At 44.8% G+C, this 24,983-nt stretch overlaps 2 protein-coding genes across 6 annotated transcripts in view; both read right to left on the bottom strand.

Annotated features, from left to right (window-relative positions):
• LOC137496227 (uncharacterized) overlaps positions 1-24,983 on the bottom strand; it is a 336,279-nt gene that overhangs the window by 213,617 nt on the left and 97,679 nt on the right. The gene's annotated exons all lie outside the window — the stretch shown is intronic.
• Positions 9,868-24,983, bottom strand: part of LOC147843211 (uncharacterized) — a 501,869-nt gene continuing 486,753 nt past the window's right edge. The window contains exon 2 of the mRNA XM_087261917.1: positions 9,868-15,778. Within this exon, the coding sequence (XP_087118043.1) occupies positions 11,664-14,147 (2,484 nt within the window). The 5' untranslated portion in view covers positions 14,148-15,778 and the 3' untranslated portion in view covers positions 9,868-11,663. The remainder of the gene's footprint in view (positions 15,779-24,983) is intronic.

Here is a 24,983-nt window from a genome sequence, read left to right as displayed (position 1 = left end):
CTATGCACCAGTTTTATATTAGTTTATATTGGTTACATAGCGGACATTCCACTCTCTCGCTCTCATGCTTAAATGCCTGTGCTATATGACAAAATAAAAGCTGTTTAAGTCCTCGTGTATGAGATTTAAGGTTTGGGATTCTGCTGAAGTCTGTCCTGAAAAAAAAGTGTCAGACTTGACGTCATTCGCTACGATTTTTATTGATGCACGACTCTCATTGACAGGTGAAAATCCGATCACCCTGCTTAAACTGCAGACACGAAAACAGAGATCCGATTCATATCGGATAAATTTCCACATATGAACAAGCCCTGAATCTGATTTGAGTAAATCGGAATCCATGTGATTTATCCCTGCTCACAAGTACATGGGCCATATCAGATCTGTGCCACATGGAAGAAAACAATCGGAATTGAGTCACTTCAACAGTGCAGTGTAAATGCGGCCTTTGTGTCGGTGTCAGTCCGAACAGATACGCCGCGCCACGCCGAGACGAGACCCCCCACCCTAAAACTGTAAACCTAGGGGAAACACTGGCCTTTAAAGTGAGGTTGCCAATCTCACTTAGGCGGGCACACGTGTGGAATCATGACAGGGTAATTAACCAAGATTGACCGAATGCCAGCTGACACGGTAGATCCTACTTGGAGTACGTTGTTGCTGATGCCTCACTGCGGTTTGCAATCCGAGTTACAAGGCCAAGGTATCTGACGTGTCCTCCAGCAGGGGTCAGCTTATGTCAGACAGATGAACCCAATCTTTTGATTTGCAAAATGGACAACCTGTACCATAACCACACAAACACAAGGCTATAAAAGCCTTAGATGAAGGCAGTACTTGTAAAATCTACTATTTTGGGCCAACCAATCTAAGTAAAAATCAACTTCTCATATCGTGTCGCAGTAACACTGATTTATGATATCTGACCATTACATTTAGATAGATTAGATAAACAACCATAAAATACGAGACGTCTCGCGAGACTACGGTCGACCAAAAGGTTCAAACGTTAGGCAGATAATCTAACAGAATATAGTCTAGAAATATGAAAAAACAGACGGCGCCTAGCCTCACTCTAGTTACAATAGTAAGGCCTTTAACAGATAGATTTGGAGGTTTTCCAAACTATCTCAGAAGCACTGAGGGAAATCGCTGTTCCGACAGGCGCGATAATATTTCAATCATTTGCATGACGTGCATCTTTGCAAAATCGATTTTGAATATTGTGAACTGCAGTTTAATAGTTACACTAACAGTAGTCATCTGTGTGCTAGGGAATGGCTGAAAGACGTGCGTCCTTCCAGCTGTGGAGAAACAGACAGCCAGCTGCATACACTTTTGGTCATGCTGGTGAGTACAATAAAATCACAGTGGAATAAAAAAATTTGCTTCACAGAAAACGTTTAAAATGACCGCCCGCATTCTCCACCATAATCAGTAGCGAAATTAGCTCAATTTCATGAATCTTAATGAGCAATAATAACCAGCTATCATCAATTATGAATACTCAGAATCAGAGATGTATAAACAGGGCTGAAAATTGCGACCATTTTGGTTGCATATGCGCCTGAAATTTTATATATGCGACCTCAAAATATATTTGGGAGCATTTGTGCGAGTGCATAAAATTGTTGTGTGCGACCACTTTTTGCAGCAATATGCGCGGATTCCGGAGACATTTACGCAGAATGCATCTCTTCACTTGAAACGCGAAGCGCAGTGCTCAGGACTGGTTTAAAACCGTTGTCATGTCAACTTGCTGCAGTAAACAAAGCAAAGTCCGTAATGCTTGCCCCGCCTCCCCGCTCTTCTTATAGGCCCATTGCTCTAGCATTGAAATATCAGCTGTCAATCACTCAGTCAATGCCTTCTGGCTTGGGATGACAGAGAGAAACTACTACCGTGATAAACGTAAAGCGCTGAAAATGACAATGAAGATAACACTGACAGATTTTGATTTTGAAACCATGCCATCTAAAGTTACAAATAATAACACATCTTAGTAGTGATCGTGCTGAATGTTAATCCACCATCTACACTTTTCGAAGAGTGGATAAAAGACTTCAAGTCCGCTATGAAAAGTCTGTGGGATGAAATTTTCCGGTAACTGCGTGCCACATCTAGCACGAAAGCTTCTGTTTAATCCTTCATAAAATCGCCATAAGCTGTTCACCGTGCAAGTGGCAGCTATTTGTCAAATTGTACACCATCGCAAACAGGCTTACATTGAGTAAACTAATACCGCTACTTATGAAAAGACCGGTATCGCTACATGACGTATGCATAAAATAAGGTACAGTATATGTCAAAAACATCAGTGCAATATTAGACACGACCCGTGAGAACAGCACAGTTATATCAGTTACAGATTCAATCATGTCAAGCAGTGCGTGCAGGGCAGGTTTGCGGTCCGTGTATGCTTTGGTCACTCAGTTTTGTTATAAAAATCTATTTTCTTGTGATAACGTGATTTCGTTGAGACACATTTTCCTCACGCTTGCAAATTTGCATTTTTTTTTTTTTTTTTGCTTGTTAGTTTGATTACTGTTGATTTCAAATGCAATAAATATGTTTGTATAAAACTTTGAGTAACTGTGTTTATAAGTTAGACTAAATTTTGGTTGATGCGCCTACATTTTTAAAGTTAGGAGCACCAGTCTTACCCAGCAAAAAGGTTAATTTCGAGCCCTGATAAAGTACTAGAGACACAGACTTAGCTAAAACTACAAGTGCTCTTTAAAAAAAGTGACTTGAGTAGAAGTTGAAGTGCTCTTTAAGCACCATACTTAAGTGGAAGTATCAACACTTTTTGTACTTCAGTATTGCAAGTAGTTTATATCAAAGTTTACTGCTCAAGTACTGAAATTAAAAATACAAGTATTGTGTAACGTCGTTATTAAAAAAAAAAAGCAGTCAAAAGACACCATATTCTTTTGTTTAGTTTAAATATCTTTTGGGGGGGCACGTGATTAAGCAGTATGAAAAGGAACATGGCTTACGATACTGTTTTTCTCTCGCGCTTGAATCACAGATCTGACAGATTATAACAGCTTTAACACACACCTTTTAAAGTTGTGTGTCACAAAAACACTCTGTAATCCACTCAAAACGCTATTGAAGCCCATTTTCGCATTGCAAATTACCGGTTGTAAACGCTGTAAGCGGATGTTCAAAACATTCTACCGGAAGACGCTGGTCGCATGCAGCAACCAAGAAAAAGGTCTATAAATGTAACGAGTAGGGGTGTGAATCTACACTGGTCTGACGGGTTGGTTCGGTTATGATTATCATGCCATCGATTCGGTTCAATTCGATATCTCGGTGCATTGACGATGCTTTCCATACATAATTCTATTTTTTCTTCACAACACAAGATTTTTTTTTTTTGATCAAAATCTATAAATATATTTATATATTATTTGTAATACAATTTTGTTCTTTAATACAGCAGACCCTTAATTTGACCTGCTCAAAGACAACACTCTTTCTGAAAGTATCAAACAAAACTCCAACACATGCACAGAAGATAGCGTGAGCATTTATAGCTAATAAACTAATGTAAATATCATCCTGCTTGCTTTTAGAGCGCTGACAGGCGAGGTCTAACACCCCTATGATTGGTTATTGTCTTACCCTGCTCAACAGAAAGGGCTGCGATCGGCTTTAGAAATTAAATCGCTGTTTACCGATGGCGTGAAAAAACAGCTACGGTTACACTCTATATGCGCATTAATACGCGCTTATCACAGGTAATCCGTGAAAGAAACAGTGGAGAAAACTTGTACCACATGCACGCTCGTGTCTTGATCCACAAGTATCGCTTGAACAGTCAAGTGGAGAGGAAAAGTGACCTCACAAACAGGTCAGCGGGTCAAATGTCCCAAGTAAGAGAGAGAGAGAGAGGCACAGGTGGATTCTTACAGCATTTCACCCTAGTAGTGAAATAGCGGCTCGTGTGCTGTGCCGCCATTGTAGTAAGAGCGACACTCGGCCTCGCCTCCTTTACCATAGCATTCTACTGCGACATCGCGCATAGGAGATAAATGACGTCAGTGCGTAATAACAGGTTGTGATCTCTTGCTGAACCGATAAAAATTATTTTGACACCCCTAGTAACGAGTAACGACGCAGCACATAAAGAATCTATCGGAGTATTAAACTCATCGAAAATATGTACTGAAGTAAAAGTGGAAGGTGGAGTAAAAAAAACAATACTCCAGTAGAGTACAGATACAGCCTTTTAGTACTTAAGTACAGTAGTGAAGTAGTTCTACTTCGTTGATATACATCTCTGCTCAGAATTAACTTATAGTTACTTTAACAAAATAAATATAACAATGACTTTGCCCGTTCGTCTGAGCGGACTCTGTAATTATTCATTAGTTTAGAAAGAGAATTATAACTATCTCTTGTAAAGTAGCTGAATAGTTTAGAACTTTTAGGAAACTTGTTCAAGTAAAGCTTGTAGCAAGGCTCCAACGTTAAATTGACCTTTTCTGTGAGGCAAAACATCCACAATCCAACGTGGTTATAGCATGACTTATTGACCAGTCTAACATATATAAATTACTAGGCTGACAGGGTCATCAGCTGGGGGAAAATGTACAGGCCAGACGTTGGTCCTTTTAAAAACCACTGTGGGCCAGACACTGTGATGTTGAACTAGGGTGGCTATATAATAGTTGATTTCTACGTTACGCTAAACGATAGCGCTACGATAAGCTAAACAAAACAGCATAGCACTCGAACAAATGAGTGTACAGAGAAACATAGAGGTTCTACAGAGGGTCTATTGACCTTATTCTAAAATGCGGAAGTGCGCCTGTTTTCACGATTGTTTCAGAACTTCCGCATCAGTCGCCTATGGGAAAAATGACTAGGAATATTAAACGGCGGAAAACGGTCAAACTACTTACTCTACAAACAAATGTTTGCATTACTATACCGACTAAGTAGAATAATATAATAGGAAAATATCAGTTTGCAACTGATACAACGAGACCGGAAGTCTTGAGCCAAAAAGATTCAAATGGCTGCGCCCGCTCGTCGGCAAAGAATAACGTGAATAGTCCTATTGTGGTTCAGGTTCAGACTAGGCTTTACATGCTTCTTGACCTTTGATGGTGAGTTAAAAGGCATCCAGATGAAAATCGCAATGATGAGCTATCTGGCTAGACTTTCCCCAACGCCTACTGCAGTTACGATCAGGTTACTTGCACACACTGCAACCAGATGCAAACTCTCAAACAGTATGGGCCTCTAGCACAACACGTAACACTCAATGAGGTCACCGACCACTTGGCACGATTCAAAATTGGGTTTCGCCTGAAGATTCCGGTGCCACTCTAGGCCCACAGTGTTTTCCCCACCATTATATTGGGGGGGGGCTTCCCGCCCCCCTTGAGGTCAAGTTAATTGTATTTTATACATAGCACCAGATCACAACTTCTTTTAATAAACGAGCTAAATAGCCGTATGTAATGTCTTATTTACACAACGGCATGTGATTTCGGTCTCTACATGGTCGCTCCATTACATATTTCTGCTCTCTGAATCGCCCACAGTGGAGTTCTACACAGCCACTGTATGCTGTATGGGAATGAAACTGTGTGCCACGTTTGACAGGACCCAAGACGCACGTGCACTTACGTATATTATGCATAGCCTGCAGCAGCCAAAACAAAGGTAAATGATGGCCCAATCCCAATTTTATTTTTTTGTACCCCTACCCCTTCCCCTTGGCCCTTAAAACCGAGGGTGAAGGGGAAGGGCTTCAAAACGTACCCCTAAGAATTGGGACAGCACTACAGCACCTGCACTCGTCATCATATGTCATCGCCATCTCTGATACGATATGAGATTAGAAAATATGAGATTAGACGATCGCGACTGCTGTAGTTATTCCAGTCGAGTTATTTATTGGTATTTATCTTCAGGAAATCACTGAAGGCATATGTTGTGTTATCATAACGGTCTGATGCGACACTAAGATCATAATACTGCGCATTTAACACAGTGGCCATATTTATCTATGTAAACACAGCAAAAACAACATTAAAATTATAGCAGACACCGTAAAAAGCCCAATCCTGGCCATTAGACTTTTCGACAGAGTATTCGAGTGTCATCGAGTGACAGAATGCTGTGGGACTGCTATACAGGAGTTATGATTATGGACTATAGATTGCGAAATTTACCGGTTTTTATTTTAGCGGGGTTTTTTTTTTTAAAGCATGACGGTAAAACACCTACGTCGTCAGGAATATATTCAAACATGTGTTTGTTTCTTGTAAACATTTGTAATTTGTAACAACAAAATACTAATTTGTGGATCTCCTTACTTCCGGGTGTAACTATCTGCCGTTGTGGCTGGTGTGTTCTGGGAAATTTTCTGATCCCTTGGTTTCGAGTGTGGTCCTGAAAAATCTTTGTTCGAAGGGCTATTCACCCCTTCCCCTTAGCCCTACGCCTTCAAGCTAAAGAGAATTGGGACACCCCTACCCCTTGACGCGCAAAACGAGGGGGAGGGGCAAGGGGAAGGGCTACAGGGTAGAATTGGGAGTGGGCCAATGTGTGGGGGCGTAAGTAATGTGCTCGGTCGCAGCAGCTAAAGTATATACAGATGCGATGGGACCTCTGTTTAGTTTATTAGCGTGACCCGCGCGAGTGATGCATACTTTGTTGCAAGTGCAGTCATTGTATCTCCAGTGTTTTGAGCTGCTGTGACGCGTTCTCCCCCATCCTGCGTCTCATCCAACCTGACCTCTCCCAGAAGCTCCGCGAGTCTCCCGCAAATTTATACCGGTCCTGTGATCCCCCAAAATAAGTTATAATACTCGGAAATCACGGCGACGAGAGTGAATGTGCAAGACAACAGATCGCGAGAGGCACAGTATTATTCTAAGCATTAATTGCATAGATCAGTAAAGATATCGCGAGTGCAAATCCCTCTATCTCTGAGTGATCTGCTGTTATTAGTTGGAGACCAGCAAAACATTTGAACGGTCCTGCATGTATTTAGGCCTCTTTACATATATAACAATTGAAAGTTCTGTTTTGACTATATTGCAAGTTCACTAAAAGCTGGCTGGAACTATTAGATACAATTTGTTTTGTTTTTTTACATGAATATTTAATTATATACATTTTTGTAATACACTCATTGCTATAAACAGTAGTTTATAGACCTCTTTCCTTTTAGTAAAGAAGTTTTAGACTCATAGGTGTGCATTTTAATTTTAATGCATCAAACATACGCTCCAAACTTGTTCTTGGTTGAGTCATGTTGAATTCTTCTTTTATCATTTGCAGTGTTTCCAAAATGCATTGTAATTTTTCATCACAATTTTTATATCTGTGTTATATTATTTTCTGTGGCGGTTTATTCCGCTGTGGTGACCCCTGATAACCAAGGGACTACGCCAGAGTAAAATTAATGGATGAACTATTTTTTATAAAGCTGCTTCTGGCCATGACACGCTCACACCTGGTTATAAGATGGTTATAAGAGACGTGTTTAAGGTACTATATGCAGCATCCTTCATTTGTTCTCTTAGGTAAGGCTAGATCTTCTCTTAAGGTTCATACTTAGAGGAAGATGTGCTCAAAGCATTATAAAGCTTGAAGCATTAGAATCGGTGTTCAGTATTAGCCGATCACCATGACAAGAAATGGGTACTCAATGATATCAGCTGCAAAAATCCTGATCGGAGCAGCCCTAGCTTTAACCCAACTTGGCTGTCAGAGCAGCAATACTCCCCCTGGCTCCACAAGACTGATCTTGGTAAGTCAGTAAATACACCCTTAGGAAAAAGAAGTATACTTAAGTAAAGGTCAAGTATAAAAGTATACTTTATTTAGTAAGTATTTAACCCCAAGAAACACTGCAATGACAAAAGCTGCACACTTTGTGGAAAAAAAAAAAAAAACGATATAAAAATAAATTAACATTTTTAGCCAGTACAGTTGTACACTTCAAATAATTTTTTGTTTATTTATTTATTTTTTTTACTGCTGTCGTTAAAAGAAACAAATTTACACCTCGACTCTTTGGCTGCACTTACACTGCAGATCTTGATGGTTACTTCCGATTTTGTGACTGTATCTGATTTTTTTGATGACCTGCTAATATAATCTTTTAAAAGTGACTCGTTTCCGATCGCCTACATTTACAGAGCACACGGCAAAGACGCAATTAGCTGAAAAAAAAGAGCGGGCGCTGACTAACAGCTGATAATTTAAGAGTGCTCTTTTCCCTATTCCTGTATGGAATCTGTTCGCAGCTTTTGACAAGCTGTTTTACTATAGTTTATGACAGAAAGGTTCTCATTTGTCCATTTTCCTTTAATTTATGCCTTTTTTAAACCTTTAGGCATCTTAATGTAATGTCCCATACGAGATTTATGCACGTGATGTAGCTATGCACCAGTTTTATATTAGTTTATATTGGTTACATAGCGGACATTCCACTCTCTCGCTCTCATGCTTAAATGCCTGTGCTATATGACAAAATAAAAGCTGTTTAAGTCCTCGTGTATGAGATTTAAGGTTTGGGATTCTGCTGAAGTCTGTCCTGAAAAAAAAGTGTCAGACTTGACGTCATTCGCTACGATTTTTATTGATGCACGACTCTCATTGACAGGTGAAAATCCGATCACCCTGCTTAAACTGCAGACACGAAAACAGAGATCCGATTCATATCGGATAAATTTCCACATATGAACAAGCCCTGAATCTGATTTGAGTAAATCGGAATCCATGTGATTTATCCCTGCTCACAAGTACATGGGCCATATCAGATCTGTGCCACATGGAAGAAAACAATCGGAATTGAGTCACTTGAACAGTGCAGTGTAAATGCGGCCTTTGTGTCGGTGTCAGTCCGAACAGATACGCCGCGCCACGCCGAGACGAGACCCCCCACCCTAAAACTGTAAACCTAGGGGAAACACTGGCCTTTAAAGTGAGGTTGCCAATCTCACTTAGGCGGGCACACGTGTGGAATCATGACAGGGTAATTAACCAAGATTGACCGAATGCCAGCTGACACGGTAGATCCTACTTGGAGTACGTTGTTGCTGATGCCTCACTGCGGTTTGCAATCCGAGTAACAAGGCCAAGGTATCTGACGTGTCCTCCAGCAGGGGTCAGCTTATGTCAGACAGATGAACCCAATCTTTTGATTTGCAAAATGGACAACCTGTACCATAACCACACAAACACAAGGCTATAAAAGCCTTAGATGAAGGCAGTACTTGTAAAATCTACTATTTTGGGCCAACCAATCTAAGTAAAAATCAACTTCTCATATCGTGTCGCAGTAACACTGATTTATGATATCTGACCATTACATTTAGATAGATTAGATAAACAACCATAAAATACGAGACGTCTCGCGAGACTACGGTCGACCAAAAGGTTCAAACGTTAGGCAGATAATCTAACAGAATATAGTCTAGAAATATGAAAAAACAGACGGCGCCTAGCCTCACTCTAGTTACAATAGTAAGGCCTTTAACAGATAGATTTGGAGGTTTTCCAAACTATCTCAGAAGCACTGAGGGAAATCGCTGTTCCGACAGGCGCGATAATATTTCAATCATTTGCATGACGTGCATCTTTGCAAAATCGATTTTGAATATTGTGAACGTTCGAGGTTACAGAAGTAACCCTTCGTTCCCCGAGGAGGGGAACGGAAGTGCCATGAATGGGAGGATTCGGATCAGAAGCCGCTTATCTGGAGAGTATTGAACGGGCCAATGAATGAAATTAATTGGCAGCGTAAGCTTGCGCAGGTGTGCGACATCTGCAATCATCTCAGCATATAAGCACACCTGAAGCCAGCAGACGCCATCCTTTTAAGCTGAAGAGACTTTCAAACAGCTAAGGGACAGTCATTATGGCGACGGAATATGGCACTTCCGTTCCCCTCCTCGGGGAACGAAGGGTTACTTCTGTAACCTCGAACGTTCCCCTTCGGTTGGGGAACTTCAGTGCCATGAATGGGAGAATATGGAAAGCGCCATAATGACTGCACCTTACCAACACCCCCGATGAGGAGATAGTCAAGCAAGCGTGACGCACCCACATCATGGGGGGCGCGGTCCTCCAACGTGTCCCTGGCCCTAATTTATCCTACTTCAACAGAAGTTTTACGGATTTAGATATATTTTTTGGGAAGTCGTGAGCATCTAGATAATTCTAGGAAATACGACAGTACGTTGGGAAGCGTGCAATCCCGATAGGGAGGACGCTGCGGAGGCCATCCGTTACCCAAGGGGGGGATAGATGGCAGAATTTACCTATGGACTAGCCCTAAAAAGGGGGAGTACGCATAGCAAAGAGTGGTTAGCGGAGAGGGAAGACACGGGTCCGCCCAGGGGGGGGACTTAACCGTGGCGGAATAAGCATATGGGATCGCCTAGTGGGGATCACGCATAGCAGGCACCTATACCCAAAACGCGGGCTGACCAGCGGGCAGACCTACAACGTAGTGGGCCAGCAAGTGACTCCTCCGCTGAGTCAGTGCTGGGGGCCACGGAGGAATCTGCAGGGCTCACCTGACGGGGAACTTTACTGACAGATAAAAAAGGCGCACGTACCTCCGTGTTAGGGAGAATGGCGCAGCAAGCGTGTTTCAACACCCTACCGAGTTGTCTCCTCAATCACCAACGGGTTACCTAATACCCTTGAGGAAACCGGCTCCACTCGCAGATTGTAAAACCTTGCAAATGTGTTGGGTGTCGCCCAGCCCGCAGCTCTACAGATGTCTGTTAGAGAGGCGCCGCGTGCATGCGCCCAAGAGGATGCAACGCTCCGAGTGGAGTGTGCACGTACTCCCGGGGGACACGGCTGACCTCGACTCGAATAAGCGAGTGAAATGGCATCCACAATCCAGTGGGATAATCTTTGTTTCGATACGGCACTTCCCTGCTGCCGACCGCCATAACAGACAAAGAGCTGCTCAGATGATCTAAAATTCTGAGTACGGTCCACATAAATGCGCAGAGCGCGAACTGGACAAAGTAAAGAAAGGGCTGGGTCTGCCTCCTCCGGGGGCAGCGCTTGCAGGTTCACTACCTGATCTCTAAAGGGGGTGGTAGGAACCTTGGGCACATAACCGGGGCGGGGTCTCAGGATAACGTGAGAGTAATCCGGCCCGAATTCCAGGCACGAGTCACTGACCGAAAATGCCTCCAGGTCCCCGACCCTCTTGATGGAGGCCAACGCAACCAGCAGAGCTGTCTTCAGGGACAGAAATCTTAGAGATACTGATTCGAGTGGCTCAAAGGGATCGGATCGCAGACTCGTGAGAACGAGGGCGAGATCCCAAGAGGGCATGAGAGGGGGGCGAGATGGATTAATTCGCCTAGCACCCCTAAGGAACTGGATGACCAGGTTATGCTTTCCCACGGTGCCGCCAGCTACCGCGCTATGATAAGCGGAGATGGCGGCCACGTAAACCTTGAGAGTGGAGGGCGACAGCCTGCTGTCCAACTTCTCTTGAAGGAAAGAGAGCACAACACTAATCTGGCAATTTCGGGGGTCTTCTCTGCGAGAGACGCACCATTCAGTGAATAGACTCCACTTCAGGGCGTAGGCGCGCCTCGTGGAGGGGGCTCTAGCCTGAGTGATGGTATTAACCACCGCAGTCGGTAGGTTACCTAAGTCTTCCTCGCGTCTAGGGACCACACGTGGAGGTTCCAAAGATCGGGGCGAGGGTGCCAGATGGTGCCCTGTCCCTGAGAGAGTAGGTCCTCTCTCAAAGGGATCCGCCAGGGGAGGGCCGTCGCGAGGAGTGAGAGCTCTGATATCCAGGTCCGGTTGGGCCAAAGGGGCGCAACTAGCAGAACCTGTTCCTCGTCCTCCCTGACCTTGCACAGAAACTGCGCGAGCAGGCTCACTGGGGGAAACGCATACTTGCGCATGCCCCGAGGCCAGCTGTGGGCCAGTGCATCCGTGCCGAGAGAGCCCTCGGTCAGGGAAAAAAACAACTGGCAGTGAGCGTTCTCGGGGGAAGCAAACAGATCGATCTGGGCCTCCCCGAATCGCGCCCATATCAGCTGAACAGACTCGGGGTGGAGGAGTCTCCATTCTCCAGGGCGTAACAGCTGTCGTGAGAGCGCATCGGCTGCACGATTGAGCGTGCCTGGGACGTGAATGGCGCGCAGCGATTTCAGCCGCGGGTGACTCCAGAGGAGCAGACGGCGGGCGAGCTGAGACATGCGGCGAGAGCGCATACCCCCCATGCGGTTGATATACGCCGCCGCCGCCGTACTGTCCGTCCTGACCAGCACGTGTTGCCGCTCCAGCACCGGTAAAAAGCGGTGGAGAGCGAGGAACACTGCCAACAGCTCTAGGCGATTGATATGCCAATGCAGCTGGGCACCCTTCCAGAGGCCCGCAGCCGCATGCCCGCGACACACGGCCCCCCAACCCGTGTTGGAAGCGTCTGTTGAAACAACAACATGGCTGGACGCCTGTCCTAGAGGCACACCGGCCTGTAGGAACGAGGGGTCGTTCCAAGGGCTGAGGGCGCGGCGACACAGCGCAGTAACCGAGACCCGGTGTGTGCCCGCGTGCCATGCGCGTCTGGGGACCCGATCGTGAAGCCAGTGCTGAAGTGGTCTCATATGGAGCAACCCGAGCGGCGTGACGGCGGCTGCGGATGCCATATGCCCCAGGAGCCTCTGAAAGAACTTCAGTGGGACCACTAGTTTGCTGTCGAGCTCCCTCAGACAGTTCAGCAACAGGCGAGCGCGTTCCTCGGAGAGGTGCGCTACCATGGTGATCGAGTCCAGCTCCATCCCGAGAAAAGAAATCCTCTGCACGGGGGCGAGTTTGCTCTTTTCTCGGTTGACCTGAAGCCCCAGTAGGCGGAGATGCCGAAGCACCTCGTCCCTGTGCATAATCAATTGCTCCCGCGAGTGGGCTAAAATCAGCCAGTCGTCGAGATAATTGAGTATGCGAATGCCCGCGAGCCGAAGGGGCGCTAGGGCACCCTCCGCGAGTTTGGTGAAGACCCGCGGAGACAGAGAGAGCCCGAAGGGGAGGACCTTGTACTGCCACGCTCGACCCTCGAACGCAAACCGCAGAAATTGGCGGTGGCGTGGAAGAATGGAGACATGGAAATACGCGTCCTTCAGGTCTATGGCTGCAAACCAATCCCGAGGACGAACGCATTGGAGAATGCGCCTCTGCGTGAGCATTCTGAACGGCAGCTTGTGCAGACAGCGGTTCAAAACGCGCAGATCTAGGATTGGCCGTGACCCACCGCTCTTTTTGGGTACGATGAAGTATGGGCTGTAAAACCCACTCTCCATCTCGGCTGGAGGAACCGGCTCGATTGCACCCTTCGCCAGGAGGGCAGCAATCTCCTCTCGCAAGACAGGGGCGGACAGGGGGTTGACCCTGGAGAAATACACGCCCGTAAACTTGGGGGGCCGTTTCGCGAACTGAATCGCGTAACCGAGTCTGATTGTGCGTATGAGCCACCGCGAGGGGCTGGCCCGCGCTAACCAGGCAGGCAGAGCCCTCGCTAATGGAGTCATCGCTACAATCGCTGACGTACCAGCGGTGGGGCAGCGCGGAGTGGGTGTGCTGATCCGGGAAGCACGAGGGTCCCGCGGAAAAGCTGGAGGAGAGCGAGTCGCTCTGGCTCCGCACCCTGACTCCGGAGAGGGGGCTGGAGGGCTGAGGGAAGGGAGACCGTCCCCCCAGCGCTCGTGAGCCACTGGCGAAGCACGTAGAGTCTGCGAGCCGGAAGGCAGCGCGTCCCGGACTGGCAGAACTCGTGCAGTCACATCCGGGGAAGGGAAAAAGTGCTCTTTTACTGATGTTTTGGTGGCACTGAAAAGTACCGTTGTTATCGGGGCCCCGCCCTCCAGCGGGGAAAGAGCAAGTTTCCTCTTCTCCGGATGGCCTGTCTCAGGGACGCTTCGCGGTCCGTTTACCGGACTTAACGGCGCCCTGGGCAGGAGGGGCTGCCTGCTTTCGAGGTGAACGCCGCGCCCGCTTGGCCGGAGGCGCAGGCGGGGGCGGGGCAGCACTCGTTGGCGGGCGCCCTCGGCGAGGAACAGCGGAGGTGGATGGCTCGGCGGGCGGAGCGGGCTTACGGCCACGCCGATAGATGACATTGCCCATCGCATCCGACTGCTCTTTCACCGCCTTGAATTCCTGGGTGAATTCACCGACGGTGTCGCCGAACAGGCCAGCCTGGGATATGGGCGAGTCAAGAAAGCGAACTTTGTCAACGTCGCGCATATCGGCCAGGTTTAGCCAGAGGTGGCGTTCCTGAACCACAAGTGTGGACATCGTCCTCCCCAGCGCACACGCGGCGGACTTAGTAGTCCGAAGAGCATAGTCGGTCGCGGTGCGCAGCTCATGTAATAAGCTTGGGTTGGACCCGCCCTCGTGCAGCTCGGCCAGCGCCTGCGCTTGGTAGCGCTGGTAGGTGGCCATCGCGTGCAAAGCAGAAGCAGCCTGGCCCGCAGCCTTATAAGCTCTGGCTCCGAGGGAGGCAGACAACCTACAGGCTTTGGACGGGAGGCGGGGCAAACCCCGCCACGTAGAGGCGCCGCGCGGACAAAGATTGACCGCGATAGCGCGCTCCACTGACGGGATCGCCTCATACCCCCTGGCAGCTCCGCCGTCAAGGGCGGTGAGGGCGGAGGCACTCGCAGCACGGGCAGAGAAAGGTGCCCTCCAGGACTGCGTGAGCCTACTGTGCACTTCCGGGAAGAAGGGGACGAGAGGCTTCGAAGGCTTCGCCTTCTGGTCCTCTACGTAGCACCCATCTAGTCGGTCCGGCCGCGGAGCTGGGGGATAAACCATCTCCAACCCCACGGCCGAAGCAGCCCGGGAAAGCACGGCTAACATGTCCGCTTCAGGATCCGATTTGACAGCGCTCACCTGCCCGGAGGGGGCGAGCGGGTCCGGATCTTCGTCGGACAGTGAAAGCCCACCCTCCGATGCCGCGGAGGACATCTGATCTCCGGTGTCAGCGAGTGTGAGAGCTACCATCTGGTTAGACGGATCACTCTCACCACCCGAAGCTTGGATGGAGCGCCGTGAGGAGCGAGAGGTCCGCGAGCCCGTGGGCGGCGGATTAGCTCCCGCTGAAACCCTCAGATCTGCCCGAGCGCCCGCTGCTTTTTTAGAACAGGAGGCAACTGGGGTGGCTCGCTCTCTTGCGAAAGTTAGCCGCGATCTTAGCTGTGCAACGGTCATGGCATCGCAATGACGACATGAACCGCCCGCGAGCACCGCATTAACATGCTGGACCCCCAAACATGCAATGCAGTGATCGTGTCCATCATCCGGAGACAGGAAACCCCCGCATCCAGAAACGCACAGTCGGAGCGCCATCCTGAAAAGGACGTGCTGCACGACTGTGTTGCTCTTTTAGGAAAGTTGCAACTATACGCACCGCTCTGGAGGACCGGACCCAAAGAACCGCAGGCAAGGGAGTAACCCAGCTCGACCGTCTGCCACCGCGAAGACCCACTCTGGACCGGGAGACACACTCGTTCGCTCTGAAGTGCTGATCAGCAAGAGGAACCCTCATCGACTCACTCAGAAAGGATCTGAAGCGAAAAGGATGGCGTCTGCTGGCTTCAGGTGTGCTTATATGCTGAGATGATTGCAGATGTCGCACACCTGCGCAAGCTTACGCTGCCAATTAATTTCATTCATTGGCCCGTTCAATACTCTCCAGATAAGCGGCTTCTGATCCGAATCCTCCCATTCATGGCACTGAAGTTCCCCAACCGAAGGGGAACTGCAGTTTAATAGTTACACTAACAGTAGTCATCTGTGTGCTAGGGAATGGCTGAAAGACGTGCGTCCTTCCAGCTGTGGAGAAACAGACAGCCAGCTGCATACACTTTTGGTCATGCTGGTGAGTACAATAAAATCACAGTGGAATGAAAAAATTTGCTTCACAGAAAACGTTTAAAATGACCGCCCGCATTCTCCACCATAATCAGTAGCGAAATTAGCTCAATTTCATGAATCTTAATGAGCAATAATAACCAGCTATCATCAATTATGAATACTCAGAATCAGAGATGTATAAACAGGGCTGAAAATTGCGACCATTTTGGTTGCATATGCGCCTGAAATTTTATATATGCGACCTCAAAATATATTTAGGAGCATTTGTGCGAGTGCATAAAATTGTTGTGTGCGACCACTTTTTGCAGCAATATGCGCGGATTCCGGAGACATTTACGCAGAATGCATCTCTTCACTTGAAACGCGAAGCGCAGTGCTCAGGACTGGTTTAAAACCGTTGTCATGTCAACTTGCTGCAGTAAACAAAGCAAAGTCCGTAATGCTTGCCCCGCCTCCCCGCTCTTCTTATAGGCCCATTGCTCTAGCATTGAAATATCAGCTGTCAATCACTCAGTCAATGCCTTCTGGCTTGGGATGACAGAGAGCACTACTACCGTGAAAAACGTAAAGCGCTGAAAATGACAATGAAGATAACACTGACAGATTTTGATTTTGAAACCATGCCATCTAAAGTTACAAATAATAACACATCTTAGTAGTGATCGTGCTGAATGTTAATCCACCATCTACACTTTTCGAAGAGTGGATAAAAGACTTCAAGTCCGCTATGAAAAGTCTGTGGGATGAAATTTTCCGGTAACTGCGTGCCACATCTAGCACGAAAGCTTCTGTTTAATCCTTCATAAAATCGCCATAAGCTGTTCACCGTGCAAGTGGCAGCTATTTGTCAAATTGTACACCATCGCAAACAGGCTTACATTGAGTAAACTAATACCGCTACTCATGAAAAGACCGGTATCGCTACATGACGTATGCATAAAATAAGGTACAGTATATGTCAAAAACATCAGTGCAATATTAGACACGACCCGTGAGAACAGCACAGTTATATCAGTTACAGATTCAATCATGTCAAGCAGTGCGTGCAGGGCAGGTTTGCGGTCCGTGTATGCTTTGGTCACTCAGTTTTGTTATAAAAATCTATTTTCTTGTGATAACGTGATTTCGTTGAGACACATTTTCCTCACGCTTGCAAATTTGCATTTTTTTTTTTTTTTTGCTTGTTAGTTTGATTACTGTTGATTTCAAATGCAATAAATATGTTTGTATAAAACTTTGAGTAACTGTGTTTATAAGTTAGACTAAATTTTGGTTGATGCGCCTACATTTTTAAAGTTAGGAGCACCAGTCTTACCCAGCAAAAAGGTTAATTTCGAGCCCTGATAAAGTACTAGAGACACAGACTTAGCTAAAACTACAAGTGCTCTTTAAAAAAAGTGACTTGAGTAGAAGTTGAAGTGCTCTTTAAGCACCATACTTAAGTGGAAGTATCAACACTTTTTGTACTTCAGTATTGCAAGTAGTTTATATCAAAGTTTACTGCTCAAGTACTGAAATTAAAAATACAAGTATTGTGTAACGTCGTTATTAAAAAAAAAAAGCAGTCAAAAGACACCATATTCTTTTGTTTAGTTTAAATATCTTTTGGGGGGGCACGTGATTAAGCAGTATGAAAAGGAACATGGCTTACGATACTGTTTTTCTCTCGCGCTTGAATCACAGATCTGACAGATTATAACAGCTTTAACACACACCTTTTAAAGTTGTGTGTCACAAAAACACTCTGTAATCCACTCAAAACGCTATTGAAGCCCATTTTCGCATTGCAAATTACCGGTTGTAAACGCTGTAAGCGGATGTTCAAAACATTCTACCGGAAGACGCTGGTCGCATGCAGCAACCAAGAAAAAGGTCTATAAATGTAACGAGTAGGGGTGTGAATCTACACTGGTCTGACGGGTTGGTTCGGTTATGATTATCATGCCATCGATTCGGTTCAATTCGATATCTCGGTGCATTGACGATGCTTTCCATACATAATTCTATTTTTTCTTCACAACACAAGATTTTTTTTTTTTTGATCAAAATCTATAAATATATTTATATATTATTTGTAATACAATTTTGTTCTTTAATACAGCAGACCCTTAATTTGACCTGCTCAAAGACAACACTCTTTCTGAAAGTATCAAACAAAACTCCAACACATGCACAGAAGATAGCGTGAGCATTTATAGCTAATAAACTAATGTAAATATCATCCTGCTTGCTTTTAGAGCGCTGACAGGCGAGGTCTAACACCCCTATGATTGGTTATTGTCTTACCCTGCTCAACAGAAAGGGCTGCGATCGGCTTTAGAAATTAAATCGCTGTTTACCGATGGCGTGAAAAAACAGCTACGGTTACACTCTATATGCGCATTAATACGCGCTTATCACAGGTAATCCGTGAAAGAAACAGTGGAGAAAACTTGTACCACATGCACGCTCGTGTCTTGATCCACAAGTATCGCTTGAACAGTCAAGTGGAGAGGAAAAGTGACCTCACAAACAGGTCAGCGGGTCAAATGTCCCAAGTAAGAGAGAGAGAGAGAGGCACAGGTGGATTCTTACAGCATTTCACCCTAGTAGTGAAATAGCGGCTCGTGTGCTGTGCCGCCATTGTAGTAAGAGCGACACTCGGCCTCGCCTCCTTTACCATAGCATTCTACTGCGACATCGCGCATAGGAGATAAATGACGTCAGTGCGTAATAACAGGTTGTGATCTCTTGCTGAACCGATAAAAATTATTTTGACACCCCTAGTAACGAGTAACGACGCAGCACATAAAGAATCTATCAGAGTATTAAACTCATCGAAAATATGTACTGAAGTAAAAGTGGAAGGTGGAGTAAAAAAAACAATACTCCAGTAGAGTACAGATACAGCCTTTTAGTACTTAAGTACAGTAGTGAAGTAGTTCTACTTCGTTGATATACATCTCTGCTCAGAATTAACTTATAGTTACTTTAACAAAATAAATATAACAATGACTTTGCCCGTTCGTCTGAGCGGACTCTGTAATTATTCATTAGTTTAGAAAGAGAATTATAACTACCTCTTGTAAAGTAGCTGAATAGTTTAGAACTTTTAGGAAACTTGTTCAAGTAAAGCTTGTAGCAAGGCTCCAACGTTAAATTGACCTTTTCTGTGAGGCAAAACATCCACAATCCAACGTGGTTATAGCATGACTTATTGACCAGTCTAACATATATAAATTACTAGGCTGACAGGGTCATCAGCTGGGGGAAAATGTACAGGCCAGACGTTGGTCCTTTTAAAAACCACTGTGGGCCAGACACTGTGATGTTGAACTAGGGTGGCTATATAATAGTTGATTTCTACGTTACGCTAAACGATAGCGCTACGATAAGCTAAACAAAACAGCATAGCACTCGAACAAATGAGTGTACAGAGAAACATAGAGGTTCTACAGAGGGTCTATTGACCTTATTCTAAAATGCGGAAGTGCGCCTGTTTTCACGATTGTTTCAGAACTTCCGCATCAGTCGCCTATGGGAAAAATGACTAGGAATATTAAACGGCGGAAAACGGTCAAACTACTTACTCTACAAACAAATGTTTGCATTACTATACCGACTAAGTAGAATAATATAATAGGAAAATATCAGTTTGCAACTGATACAACGAGACCGGAAGTCTTGAGCCAAAAAGATTCAAATGGCTGCGCCCGCTCGTCGGCAAAGAATAACGTGAATAGTCCTATTGTGGTACAGGTTCAGACTAGGCTTTACATGCTTCTTGACCTTTGATGGTGAGTTAAAAGGCATCCAGATGAAAATCGCAATGATGAGCTATCTGGCTAGACTTTCCCCAACGCCTACTGCAGTTACGATCAGGTTACTTGCACACACTGCAACCAGATGCAAACTCTCAAACAGTATGGGCCTCTAGCACAACACGTAACACTCAATGAGGTCACCGACCACTTGGCACGATTCAAAATTGGGTTTCGCCTGAAGATTCCGGTGCCACTCTAGGCCCACAGTGTTTTCCCCACCATTATATTGGGGGGGGGGCTTCCCGCCCCCCTTGAGGTCAAGTTAATTGTATTTTATACATAGCACCAGATCACAACTTCTTTTAATAAACGAGCTAAATAGCCGTATGTAATGTCTTATTTACACAACGGCATGTGATTTCGGTCTCTACATGGTCGCTCCATTACATATTTCTGCTCTCTGAATCGCCCACAGTGGAGTTCTATACAGCCACTGTATGCTGTATGGGAATGAAACTGTGTGCCACGTTTGACAGGACCCAAGACGCACGTGCACTTACGTATATTATGCATAGCCTGCAGCAGCCAAAACAAAGGTAAATGATGGCCCAATCCCAATTTTATTTTTTTGTACCCCTACCCCTTCCCCTTGGCCCTTAAAACCGAGGGTGAAGGGGAAGGGCTTCAAAACGTACCCCTAAGAATTGGGACAGCACTACAGCACCTGCACTCGTCATCATATGTCATCGCCATCTCTGATACGATATGAGATTAGAAAATATGAGATTAGACGATCGCGACTGCTGTAGTTATTCCAGTCGAGTTATTTATTGGTATTTATCTTCAGGAAATCACTGAAGGCATATGTTGTGTTATCATAACGGTCTGATGCGACACTAAGATCATAATACTGCGCATTTAACACAGTGGCCATATTTATCTATGTAAACACAGCAAAAACAACATTAACATTATAGCAGACACCGTAAAAAGCCCAATCCTGGCCATTAGACTTTTCGACAGAGTATTCGAGTGTCATCGAGTGACAGAATGCTGTGGGACTGCTATACAGGAGTTATGATTATGGACTATAGATTGCGAAATTTACCGGTTTTTATTTTAGCGGGGTTTTTTTTTTTAAAGCATGACGGTAAAACACCTACGTCGTCAGGAATATATTCAAACATGTGTTTGTTTCTTGTAAACATTTGTAATTTGTAACAACAAAATACTAATTTGTGGATCTCCTTACTTCCGGGTGTAACTATCTGCCGTTGTGGCTGGTGTGTTCTGGGAAATTTTCTGATCCCTTGGTTTCGAGTGTGGTCCTGAAAAATCTTTGTTCGAAGGGCTATTCACCCCTTCCCCTTAGCCCTACGCCTTCAAGCTAAAGAGAATTGGGACACCCCTACCCCTTGACGCGCAAAACGAGGGGGAGGGGCAAGGGGAAGGGCTACAGGGTAGAATTGGGAGTGGGCCAATGTGTGGGGGCGTAAGTAATGTGCTCGGTCGCAGCAGCTAAAGTATATACAGATGCGATGGGACCTCTGTTTAGTTTATTAGCGTGACCCGCGCGAGTGATGCATACTTTGTTGCAAGTGCAGTCATTGTATCTCCAGTGTTTTGAGCTGCTGTGACGCGTTCTCCCCCATCCTGCGTCTCATCCAACTTGACCTCTCCCAGAAGCTCCGCGAGTCTCCCGCAAATTTATACCGGTCCTGTGATCCCCCAAAATAAGTTATAATACTCGGAAATCACGGCGACGAGAGTGAATGTGCAAGACAACAGATCGCGAGAGGCACAGTATTGTTCTAAGCATTAATTGCATAGATCAGTAAAGATATCGCGAGTGCAAATCCCTCTATCTCTGAGTGATCTGCTGTTATTAGTTGGAGACCAGCAAAACATTTGAACGGTCCTGCATGTATTTAGGCCTCTTTACATATATAACAATTGAAAGTTCTGTTTTGACTATATTGCAAGTTCACTAAAAGCTGGCTGGAACTATTAGATACAATTTGTTTTGTTTTTTTACATGAATATTTAATTATATACATTTTTGTAATACACTCATTGCTATAAACAGTAGTTTATAGACCTCTTTCCTTTTAGTAAAGAAGTTTTAGACTCATAGGTGTGCATTTTAATTTTAATGCATCAAACATACGCTCCAAACTTGTTCTTGGTTGAGTCATGTTGAATTCTTCTTTTATCATTTGCAGTGTTTCCAAAATGCATTGTAATTTTTCATCACAATTTTTATATCTGTGTTATATAATTTTCTGTTGCGGTTTATTCCGCTGTGGTGACCCCTGATAACCAAGGGACTACGCCAGAGTAAAATTAATGGATGAACTATTTTTTATAAAGCTGCTTCTGGCCATGACACGCTCACACCTGGTTATAAGATGGTTATAAGAGACGTGTTTAAGGTACTATATGCAGCATCCTTCATTTGTTCTCTTAGGTAAGGCTAGATCTTCTCTTAAGGTTCATACTTAGAGGAAGATGTGCTCAAAGCATTATAAAGCTTGAAGCATTAGAATCGGTGTTCAGTATTAGCCGATCACCATGACAAGAAATGGGTACTCAATGATATTAGCTGCAAAAATCCTGATCGGAGCAGCCCTAGCTTTAACCCAACTTGGCTGTCAGAGCAGCAATACTCCCCCTGGCTCCACAAGACTGATCTTGGTAAGTCAGTAAATACACCCTTAGGAAAAAGAAGTATACTTAAGTAAAGGTCAAGTATAAAAGTATACTTTATTTAGTAAGTATTTAACCCCAAGAAACACTGCAATGACAAAAGCTGCACACTTTGTGGAAAAAAAAAAAAAACGATATAAAAATAAATTAACATTTTTAGCCAGTACAGTTGTACACTTCAAATAATTTTTTGTTTATTTATTTATTTTTTTTACTGCTGTCGTTAAAAGAAACAAATTTACACCTCGACTCTTTGGCTGCACTTACACTGCAGATCTTGATGGTTACTTCCGATTTTGTGACTGTATCTGATTTTTTTGATGACCTGCTAATATAATCTTTTAAAAGTGACTCGTTTCCGATCGCCTACATTTACAGAGCACACGGCAAAGACGCAATTAGCTGAAAAAAAAGAGCGGGCGCTGACTAACAGCTGATAATTTAAGAGTGCTCTTTTCCCTATTCCTGTATGGAATCTGTTCGCAGCTTTTGACAAGCTGTTTTACTATAGTTTATGACAGAAAGGTTCTCATTTGTCCATTTTCCTTTAATTTATGCCTTTTTTAAACCTTTAGGCATCTTAATGTAATGTCCCATACGAGATTTATGCACGTGATGTAGCTATGCACCAGTTTTATATTAGTTTATATTGGTTACATAGCGGACATTCCACTCTCTCGCTCTCATGCTTAAATGCCTGTGCTATATGACAAAATAAAAGCTGTTTAAGTCCTCGTGTATGAGATTTAAGGTTTGGGATTCTGCTGAAGTCTGTCCTGAAAAAAAAGTGTCAGACTTGACGTCATTCGCTACGATTTTTATTGATGCACGACTCTCATTGACAGGTGAAAATCCGATCACCCTGCTTAAACTGCAGACACGAAAACAGAGATCCGATTCATATCGGATAAATTTCCACATATGAACAAGCCCTGAATCTGATTTGAGTAAATCGGAATCCATGTGATTTATCCCTGCTCACAAGTACATGGGCCATATCAGATCTGTGCCACATGGAAGAAAACAATCGGAATTGAGTCACTTGAACAGTGCAGTGTAAATGCGGCCTTTGTGTCGGTGTCAGTCCGAACAGATACGCCGCGCCACGCCGAGACGAGACCCCCCACCCTAAAACTGTAAACCTAGGGGAAACACTGGCCTTTAAAGTGAGGTTGCCAATCTCACTTAGGCGGGCACACGTGTGGAATCATGACAGGGTAATTAACCAAGATTGACCGAATGCCAGCTGACACGGTAGATCCTACTTGGAGTACGTTGTTGCTGATGCCTCACTGCGGTTTGCAATCCGAGTTACAAGGCCAAGGTATCTGACGTGTCCTCCAGCAGGGGTCAGCTTATGTCAGACAGATGAACCCAATCTTTTGATTTGCAAAATGGACAACCTGTACCATAACCACACAAACACAAGGCTATAAAAGCCTTAGATGAAGGCAGTACTTGTAAAATCTACTATTTTGGGCCAACCAATCTAAGTAAAAATCAACTTCTCATATCGTGTCGCAGTAACACTGATTTATGATATCTGACCATTACATTTAGATAGATTAGATAAACAACCATAAAATACGAGACGTCTCGCGAGACTACGGTCGACCAAAAGGTTCAAACGTTAGGCAGATAATCTAACAGAATATAGTCTAGAAATATGAAAAAACAGACGGCGCCTCGCCTCACTCTAGTTACAATAGTAAGGCCTTTAACAGATAGATTTGGAGGTTTTCCAAACTATCTCAGAAGCACTGAGGGAAATCGCTGTTCCGACAGGCGCGATAATATTTCAATCATTTGCATGACGTGCATCTTTGCAAAATCGATTTTGAATATTGTGAACTGCAGTTTAATAGTTACACTAACAGTAGTCATCTGTGTGCTAGGGAATGGCTGAAAGACGTGCGTCCTTCCAGCTGTGGAGAAACAGACAGCCAGCTGCATACACTTTTGGTCATGCTGGTGAGTACAATAAAATCACAGTGGAATGAAAAAATTTGCTTCACAGAAAACGTTTAAAATGACCGTCCGCATTCTCCACCATAATCAGTAGCGAAATTAGCTCAATTTCATGAATCTTAATGAGCAATAATAACCAGCTATCATCAATTATGAATACTCAGAATCAGAGATGTATAAACAGGGCTGAAAATTGCGACCATTTTGGTTGCATATGCGCCTGAAATTTTATATATGCGACCTCAAAATATATTTGGGAGCATTTGTGCGAGTGCATAAAATTGTTGTGTGCGACCACTTTTTGCAGCAATATGCGCGGATTCCGGAGACATTTACGCAGAATGCATCTCTTCACTTGAAACGCGAAGCGCAGTGCTCAGGACTGGTTTAAAACCGTTGTCATGTCAACTTGCTGCAGTAAACAAAGCAAAGTCCGTAATGCTTGCCCCGCCTCCCCGCTCTTCTTATAGGCCCATTGCTCTAGCATTGAAATATCAGCTGTCAATCACTCAGTCAATGCCTTCTGGCTTGGGATGACAGAGAGAAACTACTACCGTGATAAACGTAAAGCGCTGAAAATGACAATGAAGATAACACTGACAGATTTTGATTTTGAAACCATGCCATCTAAAGTTACAAATAATAACACATCTTAGTAGTGATCGTGCTGAA

Source organism: Danio rerio, chromosome 7 (genome assembly GCF_052040795.2).
Source record: "Danio rerio strain M-AB ecotype USA chromosome 7, GRCz13ab, whole genome shotgun sequence".
NCBI classification, from domain to species: domain Eukaryota; kingdom Metazoa; phylum Chordata; class Actinopteri; order Cypriniformes; family Danionidae; genus Danio; species Danio rerio.
This window is presented reverse-complemented; position numbering and strand designations above follow the sequence as displayed.